Genomic DNA, 16,610 nt, shown 5'->3' with positions numbered 1-16,610 from the left:
AATGATGGTCATTCTGACTGGTGTGAGGTGATATCTCTTTGTAGCTTTGACTTTCATTTCTCTAATAGACAGTGATGTTGAGCATCTTTTCATGTTTTTTGGTCCATCTGTCTGTCTTCTTTGGAGAAATGTCTATTTTCTAGATGTTTTTATGCAATCTTTCTCTACAAGTTTGCTTCAGAAGTTATTTTCAGTTTTCCTAAGTTCTCTAATAAACACCATCTATCAGGATATTGTTATACCTTGCACAGAAAGTTGTTTTAGGACAGATGAAGAGTCTACAATTAAATTAATCTGAGTATAAATTATAACTTGCTATAGACTTAAATGAGAAAAATTTGATAATCACTAAGTTGACCTTAAAGGGCCTCAAGTTACATCTTTAATTTTAAATGCTTTGAGGAAAAAGATACATTATTATAGAGTGAACATTTGACATTCACAAAAGTATTTCAGAATGTAATTTATCAGATAGTACATATATTTGTTCTAGCTATTCAGTGATAGCCAGAGGGAACAGAAAAATAAAAATTTTAAAGTAGTTGTTTTAAAGCAAGATCTTAGGGCTTTATAGGCTTAAAAACAAAACCATCCAGCTAATGAAAATTATTGAACAAATACATATATATAGACTTTAAATGTGGCTTCATTTTAGTACCTATGCAATAAAATCAAATATATCCATTCATTCATGACAGGGGTCAATAAATTAAGGCTTGCAAGCCAGTTTTGACCCATTGTCTTAGTTTGTACAGCAGCAAGCCAAGAATAGTTTTTAAATTTTTAAAATGGCGAAAAAATATAAAGAATAATTTTTTGCAATGTGTAAAAATTATATGAAATTCAAATTTCAACATCTGTAAAATTTTACTTGAACATTGACACTATTCTAACTAAAGTTAATAGATATTGCAACCTACACAAACATTAAAAAAATTATAGCGCCCTAACTAATATAAAGGAAAAAGAAAATAATTTAAAATAAGATGTACATTTTGATATGACCGCATTAGACAATATAATGGAGTACTCAGATATTTGAATCTACTTATGAATAAGTTTGGAACATTCTGTGAATATTAGAAATGCATGGCTAGTTTGTCTTTATATGTATAATGGGATTCATCTCTATACTCAGATGATTATTTATAGGTTTTTTAACTTGTACAAGGATGAGTGGTATAAAAATATCTTTGAATGTATAAAAAAACTTTAAGACAATCAAAGTAATCAATAGGATGGGAAGAGGGAATGCAAAAATAATTTTGTCTTTTTATCAAAGACTTAATAGATACATGAATGTTTTATTTCTTTTTAAAGTAATTCATAGAGTTATAAAAATAGCCACTAGACAGAAAAACTACAGTTCCCATTTATAAGAATAGCACAGAAAGCAAAAGTAAATCAAATGGTCAGAGATATTCTTTAATTAAAAATATGGTTAAAATGCAGACAAAAAGGATTAAAATGGACATTTTGAAACTGGAAAAAAATGCAGTTAAAACATGTCACAAGATAAAATGACAGAAGTAAAAACAAATGTGTGCTTGATAAATAAATGTAAACAGGCTGAACCTCCCATCAAAAGGAAAAGTATTTTTGCATTAAATCATAATATGAAGCATAAATCTGTGTTGTATGTAATTTGGATGTGTGAATGTTAAAAGGAAGATTTAATTCAGGCTAGAAGTAATTAAATCTCAGTTTCTCTCCACCCTTTCTCCCAGGCAGCACTTCATAATGATAAAGATTCAGTCCATGATGAAATTTAAGTATCTATAAATATTATTATACATTGGAAAATTCCTTTGTTAACTGTAAGACAAAAACACTAGGGTATGAGACTTTAAATCAAATCAGATCTTAGTTCATAACTGGTCAGACCTTAAATGGACTAAAACTGAAACTGTGGAAACCCTAAATAACATAATTAACAAGTTAGAACGCATATACAAACATGCATTAAGAATATGACTTCTTTTAGAATGTCCATGGATCATCAGAAAATGTAGTCATATATATATCAAATGTCAAATTACAGAAAATAAAAGTAGCAGATACAGCATTCTCTGATCATAATACAGCAAGAGACCAGACATTCATAACAAAATTAGAACACAGGGGGAAAAAAAACAAAAACAACCCACCCCACTAACATTTAAAAGCTATCTTGGCAACTGTAGGGTCACTGTGAAAATGAAGCCACTTTGGTGAAACTTGTATACTTAGAACCTATGGAATGTAGCTGAAAGTGCTCAGAATAAACTTTCTTGCTTTAATGAAGAAGAAAGTATGAAAATAAATTAAGCATTCAACTGGAAATGTTAGAGGAAGAACAAAATGAATGGTAATAAAGTAGAAGGAAACAAATGAGGTAAATGTGAGAACATGAATGAATTATAAAAAACAATTGTTTTCAATCAGTGAGCTTCTTAAAACAATGCATGTTAGCCTAATCAAGTAAAAACTAGGAGAAACTTCAAGTACGTAAAATAAGAATGAAACTGAGGAAGTCCCTACAGGTACACTGGAAGAAAAAAAATAATAAACTACTTTGCTCAAGTCTGTTGATTTTAGATGACAGGTTATTTTGAAGGAAATGTAATTGATCTGAACTGGCTCTAAAAGGATAAAAATAGACAGGCTAATTACAACAGGAAAAATACGGAAAGTTGTCAAATAGAAAATAATAAACCTAACTGGAAATGTAGGAGATCTAAAAGAAGAAAAATTTTGAAATACTGCTGAGGAAATGAAATTTGAACAAAGGAAAGACACAGGTATGCCTAAATGGAAAGATTAAGCATCACAAAAATCTCATTTTCCTTAGTTAATGTATAAATTTAACATGATTGTAATGAAAATATCAGATAGCATACATTTTGATTGTTTTCTGGAAAAAAGGTGATGTTAAACTTGAAACTATAGTTGTAAAATATCTGGAAAAATTCTGAATGGAACAGTTAATGAAAGGACAATAGTTCGTCCAAGATGCTACAGCATATTATGATGAATCAGTAATTAAAGCTGTGTGGTACAAGTCCATGAACAGAGAGTGTCTGTAGTTACATCTCTTCTGTCTTCACGGTTTAAAATAAATTCCAAATGGAATGAATATTTAAATGGAAGTGTTCAGAGACAAAATTGAAATTATTAGTGATCTTAATCTGGATGGAGAGAAGTGTAGCTTTATTTTAGTACATTAAAAAGTGTGTGATTTTTGACCTAGCACTTCATAATCCAGGTATATTTAAGGATATTCTTGCATATTGGAAAAATGACACAGTGAAGGGTTTTATTTAATTGCAGCATTGTTTAGCAGTGAAAGACTAGAGAGTAAATGTTCTCATTAGACTGGTTAAAATAATGTATGATACATCTATGTGTCAGAATTCTATGCAGCCACTGGGGGTGAAAATGAGGTAGCTCTAATACGTGCTGATATAACATGATTGTCAGAGACTGTTAGATGTGGGTGGGGGGCAAGATACGTACAGTACCATGCCATGTGTTTAATTTAAAAAAGAGAATATGAATACTATATGCTTGTTTATGTATAGGATAATTCTAGTAGGACGCAGTCTGTAACTGTGGGTTATTTCTAGGGAGGCCATTTGGATGCTTATTTGGAAAGATTGGAGACTTCCTTTTCTCTGTACACTTTTTAAACTATTTTCCAGTATACATATTTTTAAAAATAAAGTAAGTTTTAAGAAAAGATTCAAGCCGAGCTGTGATGGATCTTTGGTTAACAACTGGAGTTTGGAATTTAAGTGGTAGTAAATGAAGATAGAATTATGTGAACAAAGCTGTGGTTTTGGATATGTTCCCGAATATCAGTTCTTCAAATGAATTAGAAAAGAGGAAATTCAGGGGTAGCAGACTTGTAAAGAGGCTATTGCAATAGCCCAGGTTTGTATCAATACAAATTTCTCAAACGTGTTTTAGTTTCCATCAGCTAGGTCAGTGTTTGGCAGATAACAGGCACACTGGGTATTTGATGGATGAGAATATTCAAGCTTCATCCATTTTCTTCCAGCTGGCCTTAGTAATCATAGACAACGGAATTCCTATAGCATGTTTTGTCTTTATCATTTGGCATTTGCTTATTTTAATAATAAATATTAATAATTATTTGATAAAAAGTCTTTCCCACTATTTATAAACCCAGTGAGGCTACTTTACTCTTTTTTTCCTCCTATTTAAATTGTTGCACAAGATGAATTATGATATATAATATAGTAGACATTATTTTATGTCATTATTGTTTATTTAGCCTTCGTATGTGTTCCTTGAAGCTCTTTTGTTCTTATTAAAATGGAAGTTTTGCATAGTATGAGAACATAGACTCTGAAACCAGGTGGCTTGAATTGGAATTATCTAGTGAACCTTGGGCAAATTACTTAGTATCAGTATACCTCAGTTTCCTTATCTGTCAGTGGAGATTTGAAGATTAAGTATGTATTATGTAAAGTTCTTAAAACAATACTTGATGCATAGTACTAAGTATGTTAAGGAAATTTTTGCTATTATTGATTGATTTGGGAGAAAGTCAGTTAAATAACACCAGTTCTTATTCACTTTACCTGTGTTTGTATTCTTTAAAAATCTGCCCTTTTCTTATTAAAAAGACCAAATTCTGAACCTTTCTTAGTTTCCTTGAAATTATAGTAGCCCCTGTCTCGTGGGGCATACTAACGTGTTAGACCTTTAACAATTGTGTTCATTTTATATTTTCTTTCAATAAATCGCATTCCAGTGTTCAGGGCTATTAATCCACCTTGTTTGCTAATGCATGTTTTATAATTACAAAAAATATGACAGACAGTGGGAACACTGACAAACTTACCTTCTTGAGATATTGACATCTTTACTATTGCTTCGTGCTACACTGTACTAGATGTGTGCATTAATAAGGTGTCCTGTTTGGTCTCTTGCCTTGAAGCTTAATTGCTTGACTGATGGCTCTTTGGACAAAAAATGTAGCCAGTTTCCTGCAGTGTAATTACATTTTACAACTGTTTAAGTAAATCACTTTGTAAAAATAGTTGAAACATTCCAAATATGAAAGATGTAGTTTATTTTCATGTTTAAGTAAGTCACCATTCATGTAATTCTTTAAAATGTTTATTTTTTTAATTTGAAAAATTTTATGAAACTGAATTTATTATTGCAGTTAACTTTCGTAAACAGAACTTGTTTTATTACTGGTGATAGTGGATAGCAGAAGTGAATTTTATATATAACAGATAAGACTATTTACTATTCTTTTTTGAATTTAACTGCACAAATGGGTACGTTTTAATTAATTTCTTTTCCTTTTATTTTGTTTATATTTCAGCCTAACAAGTCATCGTTTACTATTTTTGTTTATGTTATCAGATTTCATAATTAAAGCAGATGAAATGTATTGTGAAATAGAAGCCATCTATTTTGGATTAGCTCTGAAAGTCTCTCTGTACCTGAAAACTACATTATTCTTTTGAGTTATTCCATGATCTGTTTCTAGAGCCTAATTTCATTTGTGTTTGGGAACAGATGTGATTAAATATGTCTGAGATTGGGAACAAATGATTCAGTGTTTGGAAGTATTTAAATTCTGAGTCTTAATTATGTGGAAGTACTTGCATTTTTTAAAAGGTAGCTGTTTGTCTTCCTTTCCTTTTTTACCAAAATTTAGTAGAAATAATACTACTCCTTATACTTTTTGATCAGTATTTCTGTAAAAATACTGTTTTTAAACAAGAACCTCATGGAATAACTACTAAGCCACAAAAAAGAAAAATAATGCCGTTTGCAGCAACATGAATGGAACTAGAGATTCTCATACTAAGTGAAGTAAATCAGAAAGAGAAAGACAAATGCCATATGATATCACTTACATGTGGAATCTAAAATTTGGCACAAGTGAGCCTGTCTACAAAACAGCACCTATCTACATCACAGATATAGAGAAGAGACTTGTGGTTGCCAAGAGTAGGGCAGGGGGAAGAATGGAATGGACTGGGCGTTTGGGGTTAGTAAATGCAAGCTGTTACGTTTAGAATGGATAAGCAATGATGTCCTACTATATAGCACAGGGAGCTATATCCAACTCTTGGGAGGAACATGGTGGAAGATAATATGAGAAAAAAAATGTGTGTGTGTGTGTGTATGACTGGGTCACTTAGCTGTACAGCAGAAATTGGTACAACATTGTAAATCAACTGTACTTTAATAAAAAATAATAAAAATAAACTGAAAGAACCTCAGTATCCCAGAATAGTAAAAAAGGATACTGGAAGTTCCCATGTGGCTCAGTGCATCAAGGATATAATGTCACTGAGGTGGCTCAGGTTGCTACTGTGGTTTATGGTGTGGGTTTGATCCTGGCTCAGGAATTTCTGTATGCCACAGGCACACCTCCCCTCTTGCCACTCCCCTCCCCCACCAAATAAAAAGGGATACTGTCTAGGTCTTTGATATCCTAATATTGTAAGAACAAAACATAACCAGAATATAAGAAAACAATAGCAGTAAAGTCAAATCCAAAAGTTAGTTTTTTAGTTTGAGAGTTAAGAATGATATGATATAGCTAAATAATAACCTTTGTTGAAAAAAGAGTTGTCTTGAATAACAGGATAGCAACAGAAAAAGTAGTAGACTTAATTACTTTCTTATATCATCAAATCAATCCTTTGGCCAGCATTTTTATTTATAAGCCATTTTTCTTCCTACAGTGGCTTTTTATTTTTATTATTTTATTTTTAAATTTATTTATTTTTGTCTTTTGTCTTGTTAGGCCTCACCCTAAAATATGGAAGTTCCCAGGCTAGAGTCAAATCCAAGCTGTAGCTGCTGGCATATGCCACAGCAACACCGGATCCAAGCCATGTCTGCGACCTACACCACAGCTCAGAGCAACACCAGATACTTAACCCACTGAGCAAGGTCAGGGATTGAACCCATGTCCTTATGGATACTAGTTGGGTTTGTTAACCTCTGAGCCACAACAAGGACTCCCCAGTGGCTTTTAATAAGTTAGCATTTAAACTTTTTTATATTAGAAACAAATAGTTTGGAAGTAGCATGTTAACTTTTACTGGAACAACATTTAGAATGTTGTTTGTTTATTAGTCATGTATGTTTATAGGTAAAAAGAAAGTATTTAGGGATAATATAACTGGTTTTTCCTTGGAGTATCAGGCATACCCAAATTTCCTAAGGATGGAAGTTCAGTCTGATAACTCTGTCCTTTGTCAGACACAGTAATATTTTTCCTTCAGTAGCATGAGGCTATGAGTATAAATTGAGTTTGGAGAGTTCAATAGTTGCTATCAATACAGTTATGCTGCATTAGAGTCTACAGGGCAGGTAACAAGCAGTAGCTGAGACAGCAGTTCACATGAGATTGTTGTACAGATAAATCTATTGCATTGCCACATAGTCACATTGTATTGGAGGGAGCTTTTGCTGAATTGTGCAATAGTCAATGACCTTTAATGAAATTAAAATTTTTATAAAATTAAGTATTTAAAGCTAAATAAAAACTGAGCATCTCAGCATTTGTTTTTATGAGAAATATTCTTCATGTGTACTTATTTTCCTTATTTATTAGCAGCTTAGCAAAGCTTCTTACTGTATTATTAACTAATCATTAACTTTTTGGTAAAAGAATATCACAGGCAATTTATTTTTAAAAAACTATGTCATGTAGGTATTTCTATGCATTTGATGAATGCTTAAAATATGCAGAGTACTGGTATTATTTTAGACACTTTCAAGATGAATAACTTTGGGCAAGTTACTTCAGCTTTAGTTCTCAGCTCTCTCATGTGTAAAATTATGGATAAATTAACACCCATTTCATATGGTTATTATTATAAGAATTAAATGAGTTAATATGCACAGTGGTTATAGTAGTTGAGTGGTCAATGAATGTTATCTATTATAATTAATTGAAGATAGTGAGAATTCTTATGTATTCTGTATCCTTATGACAGCTTCTAGAAAGGATGAGAGATAATGTATGTGATGATTCTTTTTACTCTTAATTCGGTCACTTAGTCTTCTTGCTGATTATGTAAAAACTTTGTTGAGACTCCAAGTTAAGGTCTATAAAGGTGGAAAAAATCTTGTACTCTGTTTTGAAGTAGCTTATTTTGGAAATTGTATAAAAAGAAGGTAAGAGTAGCTAAGTAATTAGAAAGAAAGGAAAGGTTTTTACTTTTTCCCTTGCCTGTTTGTGGTTCATAAGTCAGAGAGAACATATTTGATGGGGAGATTAGAAGTGGATTTGAGGAGATGTAATAATAATTTAATAATTCCATTTTTATGTGTATTTCACCCTTTTGTCATTACCCCTTCCTTAATTTCTTCAGTTTCCAGCTTGTGGACTAATTTATGTGTTTAAATAACATTAAATATTTTGATTTTTTTTTTTTTTTTTTTTTTAGGAACATACCTGCAGCATACAGAAGTTCCCAGGCTAGGGGTCAAATCAGAGCAGCAGCTGCTGGCCTACACCACAGCCACAGCACTGTAGGATCTGAGCTGTGTCTGCTACCTACACCACAGCTCATGGCAGTGCCAGATCATTAACCCACCAAGTGAGGCCAGGGATCAAATCCACATCCTCATGGATACTAGTCGGGTTTGTTACCACTGAGCCACGATGAGAACTCCACATTAAATATTTTGAAATTCTATCATCCTCACAAAATGTTAAGAAAAGGAGAGCTAGAATTTATGAAAAGATTTATTGGAAGTTCTCTTTTGATGTATTTTTAATATATCAAACCATTAAATCTTTTTTTTTTTTTAACTTTTACAGTATAACTTTTTAGCCTTGACAGTTGAGTTTGTTATAATATGGTTGCTAAAGCTGAATTGAAAAACACGTCAAGTTTCTAGGAATAAAAGAACCATCTCTCAGCACAATTGTGTAGCTATGTACAGTTCTCTACCAATTGTGATATCTTATTAATGACAATCTGGACATCAGGCCTAATATAATTTGAGGGCATTTCAGGTAGCTCTCTTATCCTTATAGACAAAATCACTTTAGAAATAGAAAAAAACAAATTCTGAAATGTTGTCCGTGTAAGCTTCATAAGGATGGGTAGTCTTACTGACCCAGGAATATACTTTTCCCCTTAGTATCGAATTTGACAGAGATTGTGACTACTTTGCAATTGCTGGGGTTACAAAGAAGATTAAAGTCTATGAATATGGCACAGTCATTCAGGATGCAGTGGATATTCATTACCCTGAAAATGAAATGACCTGCAATTCCAAAATCAGGTATTTACATGATTTTCTTTGCATAATACCATGTGTTTATAACAATTAGTGTCTATAATCGCTACTAGCTTTTTTACCTTTTTGTGAGACTCCTTACACATTCATAGTGAACACTGTAATTATATACAGAGAATACATCAGAATGTCTTTTTTTTAGACATTGATTACTCTTTCCTTGTGGGGGCTAGTAGTTATCATTTTTCTATTTGCCAAATCAAAGTCCTCTTTCTTTCACTTAATCAAATAAAGGTCTTTATTATAGATGGCCTTTCATGGGGTGTTGAATGAAGTATGGCTATAGCCCAATAAATAGTGTCTCAAGGTCAGGAGTTTTTCTTCTAGCTTGCACATATCTCTAAATATTATAACTGTTTATGGTTTTAAGAATTCTTTTCACAAGATCATTTTCATGAGGGCATAGCCTTTAAGTTTCATATATTAGGGGTTAGAGTTCATAATGAGTCCTTTTTAAACCTAGAATACTAATAAAAATGCAGGAACTGCACCTTACTTCTAATCTGCGCCCCCCCCCCCCCATCTTGGAGGAATCCTAGAATGTGCATTTTTCAAACAAGCTTCCTAAGCTGTTCTCATAGGCACTGGCTTGAAAGGGAGTGGTGTAGGGAAATCATTTAAAAATACATTTATTCAGAACTTTGAACATTTTCCATTCATCCTTATACTTTTTTTATCCGAATGAATGACACACACACACACACCATAAATATGTATATATGTAAATTTAAATAAAGTTAATATAGCAAGTATTACAGTCTTTATATAATTTGTTATTGCTTTCTTTTTTGTTTCCTAATTCATTCATAAAAATGGTAGACTGATAATGTTCATTCATTCCTGGTGCTCATCATCAGGAATCTGTTATATACTTAGTTTATATACTGAGTTATTTTTAGGTGGAAAGAGTACAACATTAGTAAGATACAACTTTTTGAATTCTTATGTGGCAATCACTATCTAAGTGTTTTGTCTTAAGCAGACTGTTATTGCCCCATTTTATACACAAGGAAGCTTAGGAACAGAAAGGTTCATTAATTTGCTTAAGACCGCACAGCTTAAGTAGTGCAGGAGCACTTATGGAGGAGCCAGAGTTCAAACAGAAGTAGTTTGGTTCCAGAATCTGTGCTCTTAACCATTTCATGCGACTCATTTATCAAATAGAGGCTGTAATAGTATTACCTGTTTCATAGGATTGTATTTTAAATAAACCCACATAATGCATTCGGCACAATACTTGGCCCATATCAAGAATTCATAGTAAATGTTATTGTAATGAAAATATGGGTTAGAGGGTTTACCTTTTCTGTCCTGACATATGTACAAATATGGCAGTACTTTATGGGCCTTAAAATAATGGAGAGGAAACTGTTCAAGGCTGGAAACTGTGGGTTTGGGACTGAAAGAATCAATATTGTAAATATGCCTCAAACCAGTTTGGAGCACACCTGTTGTGAAAGTGAACTAAATTACCCAAAGCCACTAGTAAGTAACAGATCTGGAATTTAAGCTTAAAACTATATAAATCCAAAGCTCTTAACTTCCATAAAATTCCTTTCAGAAATTCTAATAAGTAGGCTTAAAGGTGCAAATGAACTCTTCCAATCCCTAAAATTTAGCACATATGCAGTTCGTTGAGAGTGAAAAGACCTTGTTGTGTTCAAATGCTTGGAAGTCACCTAGGTTAATTGTTTTGCTTTCTCTATACCTTCTGTGTCTGACTGAAAGCATGCATTTTTAGATGTTGCATTCTTAATTTTGGAACATTTGAAAATAGCTGAAATCATAAATGTTGAAGTTTAATTCCAGCTGTTAAATGCTTTTAATTGCAATTTCAGTCACATACTTATGTTAAGATTTTGATGTAAATACAGAAACCCAATTCAAACTAGTTTTTTGGTTTATATGATTTGGCATAACTGGATCCAGGGGCCGAAGCAGTCTGGTTAGGTCGCTGTTATCTTGCTGTGGCCTGCTTTGTGCCCCGCCCATGCCCCGGCCTTTATTTTCTTCACTTGCAGACATGCTCTCCTCACATTAGGCTCATCATATCCATCTGGCAGCTTGTGATGAGAATGAAAACTAATTACAGCTTGTAACTTGGTAGCTTCAATCAAAAAATCTGGGAATTACATGATACCTTTCTTTCCAGATGTGCTGTGGACAGGGTAATGAATGTGAACTCAAGTAGACCATTTTGAAAGGGTTCTAATCTTCTTAACACATCAGTATTCTTTGTATCATTGTTATCTATTTTTATGTAAAGTGAGGCTTAGCCATATTCTTTTCTTGCAGCTGTATCAGTTGGAGTAGTTACCATAAGAACCTGTTAGCCAGCAGTGATTATGAAGGCACTGTCATCCTGTGGGATGGATTCACAGGACAGAGGTCAAAGGTCTATCAGGTAAATAAGGATACCAGTTACTTGTTTTAAGAATCATTTTTACTTCTTAATAATTGTAGAGCTTCATGTGCTTTGTAATTACAAATTAAAAGTCAGTACTTAGCATTTTTATACCTATATAATACCAACTAATACTTTTCTGAAATAATGCTTTTCTCTTAGACTTTTTGCATTTGTGGAATGTATCAAATTAATTAACCCAAGCAGTAATTTTAGTAAATGTATATATAAAAAGTTTAGGATCTACTTTGCTTTCCATTTGTTTCCACAGCCAGTTGTTTTTCCCTCCTACCATAGTGATAAATTGGTATCCATTTGTTTTTTGCTTTATTTATTTTAAGATCTGTATTCTCTCTGAGACTGTTTTATCTTCCTTCTACATCCAGGAGCATGAGAAGAGGTGTTGGAGTGTTGACTTTAATTTGATGGATCCTAAACTCTTGGCTTCAGGTTCTGATGATGCAAAAGGTACTGTTTGAATCCCCTCCCCCAACTTAATCCTTTTTGCTGACAAAGCTGCAGATATTTGTTGAAACCCATAGCAATCCTTTGTGATTTCTGATTGTTTAAAAATAATCTAGTAAGCACAGAAACATATATCACTCAGGGAGTGGAAGAAAAATGAATATACTCATCTTTATTACAATAATGTTTTTTGAATTCATGCCACATGGTGATATTTTTATAACCATTTCCTTTATCTATACCATCAGATGAACTTTTTTGTTGAATTATTCAGATATCTCTATATATGTTGTATTATATTAAATTCCCAGTGTATACTAAAATCTTTTCATGAATTTATCATGTTTCAAGGCAAAAATTCTACATCTCTTTCTTCCAATTTAATTGACCTCTCCTTTCTTGTGCTATTTCTTTTCTTTTATCCTACTGTCTTGTTTTGGCCTAGTTCTCATCATCAAATTTACAAAGCCCTGTTAACAGATTTCTTTTATCTTAGAGTTAGAAACCTTAATTTCTTTGCCGTTTGCTTTTATACATATAACATGCAGAGTAGTAGATAGATAAGCAAGAGTAGCTCTCCTGTTGAAATTTTCTTTCACAGTGATAGATAGAGCTATCCTATTCTGTAAGAGGAAAATAACACTTTTCTGACCCCCCACCCCAAAACTGTTGGATCAGAAACTAGTAAACCCACGGTATGTGTAGTTTGGAATACCTTCCTTCTTGATTGCTTTATGAAATTATCTTTGAGAAGTTCCTGTTGTGGCTTAGTGAAAATGAACCCGACTAGTAGCCATGAGGACAAAGTTTGATCCCTGGGTCCTCTCAGTGAGTTGAAGATGAAGGGTTGCCATGAGCTGTAGCATAGGTCACAGACCTGGCTCAGAACTGTAGCTCTGAATCAACCCCTATCTGATTCAGTTATACATACAGTTCTGTGTACATAAATGTATGTACACTTGTATATATACAGTGATTCAGTTATACATACGTATATACACATACACACTCTATTTTAAAAATATGTATGTATGTTCTTTTCCATTATGATTTATCATAGCGTATTGAATATATTTCTCTGTGCAGTGCAGTACAATCTTATTGATCATCCCCTTCATGTATAATAGCTTACATCTGCTAAACCCAACCTCCTACTTCCCTCTCCCAGTTACCTCCCCATTGGCAATGAAAAGTTTGTACTCTCTGCCTATTTCTGTTTCATAGCTAGGTTCTTTTGTGTAATTTTTCAGATTCTCCGTGTAAGTGATATCATATACTTGTCTTTATCTTTCTGACTTACTTCACTTAGTATTATAATCTCTAATTCCATCCATGTTGCTGCAATATTTATTCATTTTAAATTGTATTCAAATACACATAAAGTGAACCATTTTAACTGTTTTTAAGTGTACTGCTTGGTGGTAGTAAGTGCGTTGACATTCTTGTGCAACCTTTACCACTCTCAATCCATTGACCCTTATTTATATTGCAAAACTCAAACTCTGATTTGAAAACACTGTTTCTCTTTTAATGAAACAGTTAACTCTCCATAACCCTTCCACCAGTCCCTGGCAATCACCTTTCTACTTTCTGTCTCTGTGAATTTGACTAGTTCTCCTAAGTATCACATATGAATATTTGTCCTTTTGTACCTGATTTATTTCACTTAGCATCATGTCTTCAAGGTTCAGCCCCATTGTAGCATGTATTAGAATTTCCTTCGTATATTAGGCTGAAAAGTAATCTGTTGTATGACTGTACTGTGTTTTGTTTCATTCATGGATGGACAGATACTTTGGGTTGCTTTCACCTTTGGGGTATTGTGAATAATGCTGCTATGTACACGAATGACAGAATCTTCCTTTATTTTCTGCTTTAAGTTCTGGGTGTATACTTAGAAATGGAACTGTGAGATCGTATGATACTTATATATTTAAATTTTTTAGGAACTGCCATTCTGTTTCCCAGAATTCCCACCAGTAGTGCCCAATTATTTCTGATTTCTCCACATCCTTGCCAATATCTGTTCTTTTCATGTCTTTCTTTTTTTCAATAATAATGATCTTGATGGGTATGAAGTAGTATCTTATTGTGGTTTTGCTTTGCCTTTCCCCAATGATAGTGATATTGAGCATCTTTTCATGTGCTTACTGGCCATTTGTGTATCTTCTCTGGAAAAGTGTTTATTCAGGTTCTATGCCCATTTTTAAAATTGGATTGTTTGTCTTTTTGTTGTCGTAGGAGTTCTTTATCCTGGATATTAATTCCTGATCAGATATATGATGTGATGGTGTGCTTTTTATAGACTTATTAAATGATACAAATGTTTATGTGAAGCCACGCTCTCCCTTTTTACTCATTCTATTTTCTGCAGGATCTAGACAGTGGTTCAGAAGTGGGTCCAGGAGTATCACATGTCAGTCATACTCATATTTGTACATCCTTACTAAAGACAGACTTTCTTACTGTGTCAAACTCCTAGGCCTGTTTCCTTTATCTTTTACATTGAATTCTTTCTTAGGAAGCTTTGGTGCAAATAGATATATAGTGGGCCCTATCTGAGAAGCTTGAAACATATAAATCCTACACTTTGAAACTGGTACTGATGTTATTATAGATATGCAATGTGTTATGTTTTTGGAAAAAAATTAATTTGAACAAAAGAACTTAGGGACTGTTTAACTCAAATTTTACATATTAGTAGATGATAAACCTCACCTATCCTCTAAGGTAGTTGGATTTTTTTTTAATTCTTTTTTTTTCTAAATAGGACTGAAGATTCAAGTCATACTTAAAAAAAAAGTTTTTCTTTACATATTAATATTAATCAAACTTGTAATAAAATAATTTTAAGTAAAAAATTCATTTCCTAAAGGCAGCTAGCCAGTGTTCAGAACAAGCTTGAATTTTCTTTTTTTTTAATTTTTTATTTTATTTTATTTTATTTTATTTTATCTTTTTGCCTTTTCTAAGGGCCGCTTCCCACAGCATATGGAGATTCCCAGGCTAGGGGTCGAATCGGAGCTGTAGCCACCGGCCTACGCCAGAGCCACATCAACTCGTGATCCGAGTCGCATCTGCAACCTACACCACAGCTCACGGCAACGCCAGATCTTTAACCCACTGAGCAAGGCAAGGGATGAAACCCGCAACCTTATGGTTCCTAGTCGGATTCGTTAACCACTGCGTCACAACGGGAACTCCTGAATTTTGTTTTTTTTTTTTAATGTAATCTTTAAAAATTGAAATAGAGTTGATTTACAATGTTGTTTCAAGTGTACAGCAAAGTGTGGCAGTTATACATACATATTTATGTATCTGTCTATTTTCAGATGCTTTTTCCTTATAGGTTATTACAAAATATTGATTATAGTTCCGCAAACAAGTTTTGTTTTTCTTTTTAGCTCCTATATTTCAACATGATTTTCCTAGGAGTCACGATTTTGATTTTTTGCTGAGTCAAGGAGACTGTATACAAATAAGGACAATGTGTTTTGTTTGATTTAATTGCCTTAGCGCTTCACCTTGAGGATATTTTCTTTAAAACTCACTTTTACTTATGAAAAGGAGTTTTCACAGTAAATGTTGAGATTGTAATTTTTGAAGTTAAAAAAATTCTTACTATTATCCTTTTAACAGTATTTCCTTATTTTGAAGAACATCTCATTTATATTTGTCATAGACACTTTCTTCCAGTACGTCTATTGATTTCTTCTATACTTCCTCTGAAATGATTGTACTGTTTTTTACCTTTCCTTCTATGATGTTACCTTAGTTGAGTTGAACTTAATTAATTTTAATGTTATTTTGTCATATCTGTTGTATTAGCTCCATAGGACTGCCATAGCAGTGTACCACTGCCTGGTTGGCTTCTACTGTAGAAATTTATTCTCTCACAGTCTTGGAGGCCAGAAGCCCAGAATCAGGTGTTGGCAGTCCCATTCTCTCTCTGAAGACTGTAGGGAAGAATCTTTCCTTGCTGTCTTCTTAGCTTCTGGTGGTTAGTAGCAGTCCTTGACATTCTTTTACTTGTAGCTGCATCCAGTTTCTGCCTCTCTCTGCACGTGGTTTTCTTCACACTCTCCCCTGTATCAAGTCTCCCTCTTCTTATAAAGGTACCAGTCATTGAATTGAGGGCCCATCCTAATCCAGTATAACCTCATCTTGATTTTATCTGCAAAGACCCTATTTTCTATTAAAAAGTTGACTCAATAGGTACCTGGGGTTAGGGCATCAGCATATCTTTTGGGGAACACAGTTTAACCACAATATGTGTTCTTTTTAGTGATCAGTAACCAATAAATTTTGTGCATTTTCCTTTTCTATACTTTATATAGTCAGTGTATCTTCACGGTATTTTAAACCTTAGTTATCCTATAGCTCAGGCAATTGTATTAAATTCTAGTATCTTATATATTGAAATTATAATCATTGTGGTTACCAT

General features: G+C 33.1%; 1 protein-coding gene across 6 annotated transcripts in view; it reads left to right on the top strand.

The window, feature by feature from the left end:
- The window catches only part of RFWD2 (ring finger and WD repeat domain 2), a 200,765-nt gene that overhangs the window by 117,908 nt on the left and 66,247 nt on the right, over positions 1-16,610 (top strand). For all 6 annotated transcript variants that reach the window (XM_021063674.1, XM_021063678.1, XM_021063675.1 and 3 more), the window contains 3 exons: positions 9,139-9,282; positions 11,593-11,701; positions 12,088-12,169. In XM_021063674.1, the coding sequence (XP_020919333.1) occupies positions 9,139-9,282; positions 11,593-11,701; positions 12,088-12,169 (335 nt within the window). The remainder of the gene's footprint in view (positions 1-9,138; positions 9,283-11,592; positions 11,702-12,087; positions 12,170-16,610) is intronic.

The sequence above is a fragment of the Sus scrofa genome, chromosome 9, assembly GCF_000003025.6.
Source record: "Sus scrofa isolate TJ Tabasco breed Duroc chromosome 9, Sscrofa11.1, whole genome shotgun sequence".
Lineage (NCBI taxonomy): Eukaryota > Metazoa > Chordata > Mammalia > Artiodactyla > Suidae > Sus > Sus scrofa.
The sequence above is the reverse complement of the archived record's forward strand: the minus strand, read 5'-3'. Positions and strand labels throughout refer to the sequence as shown.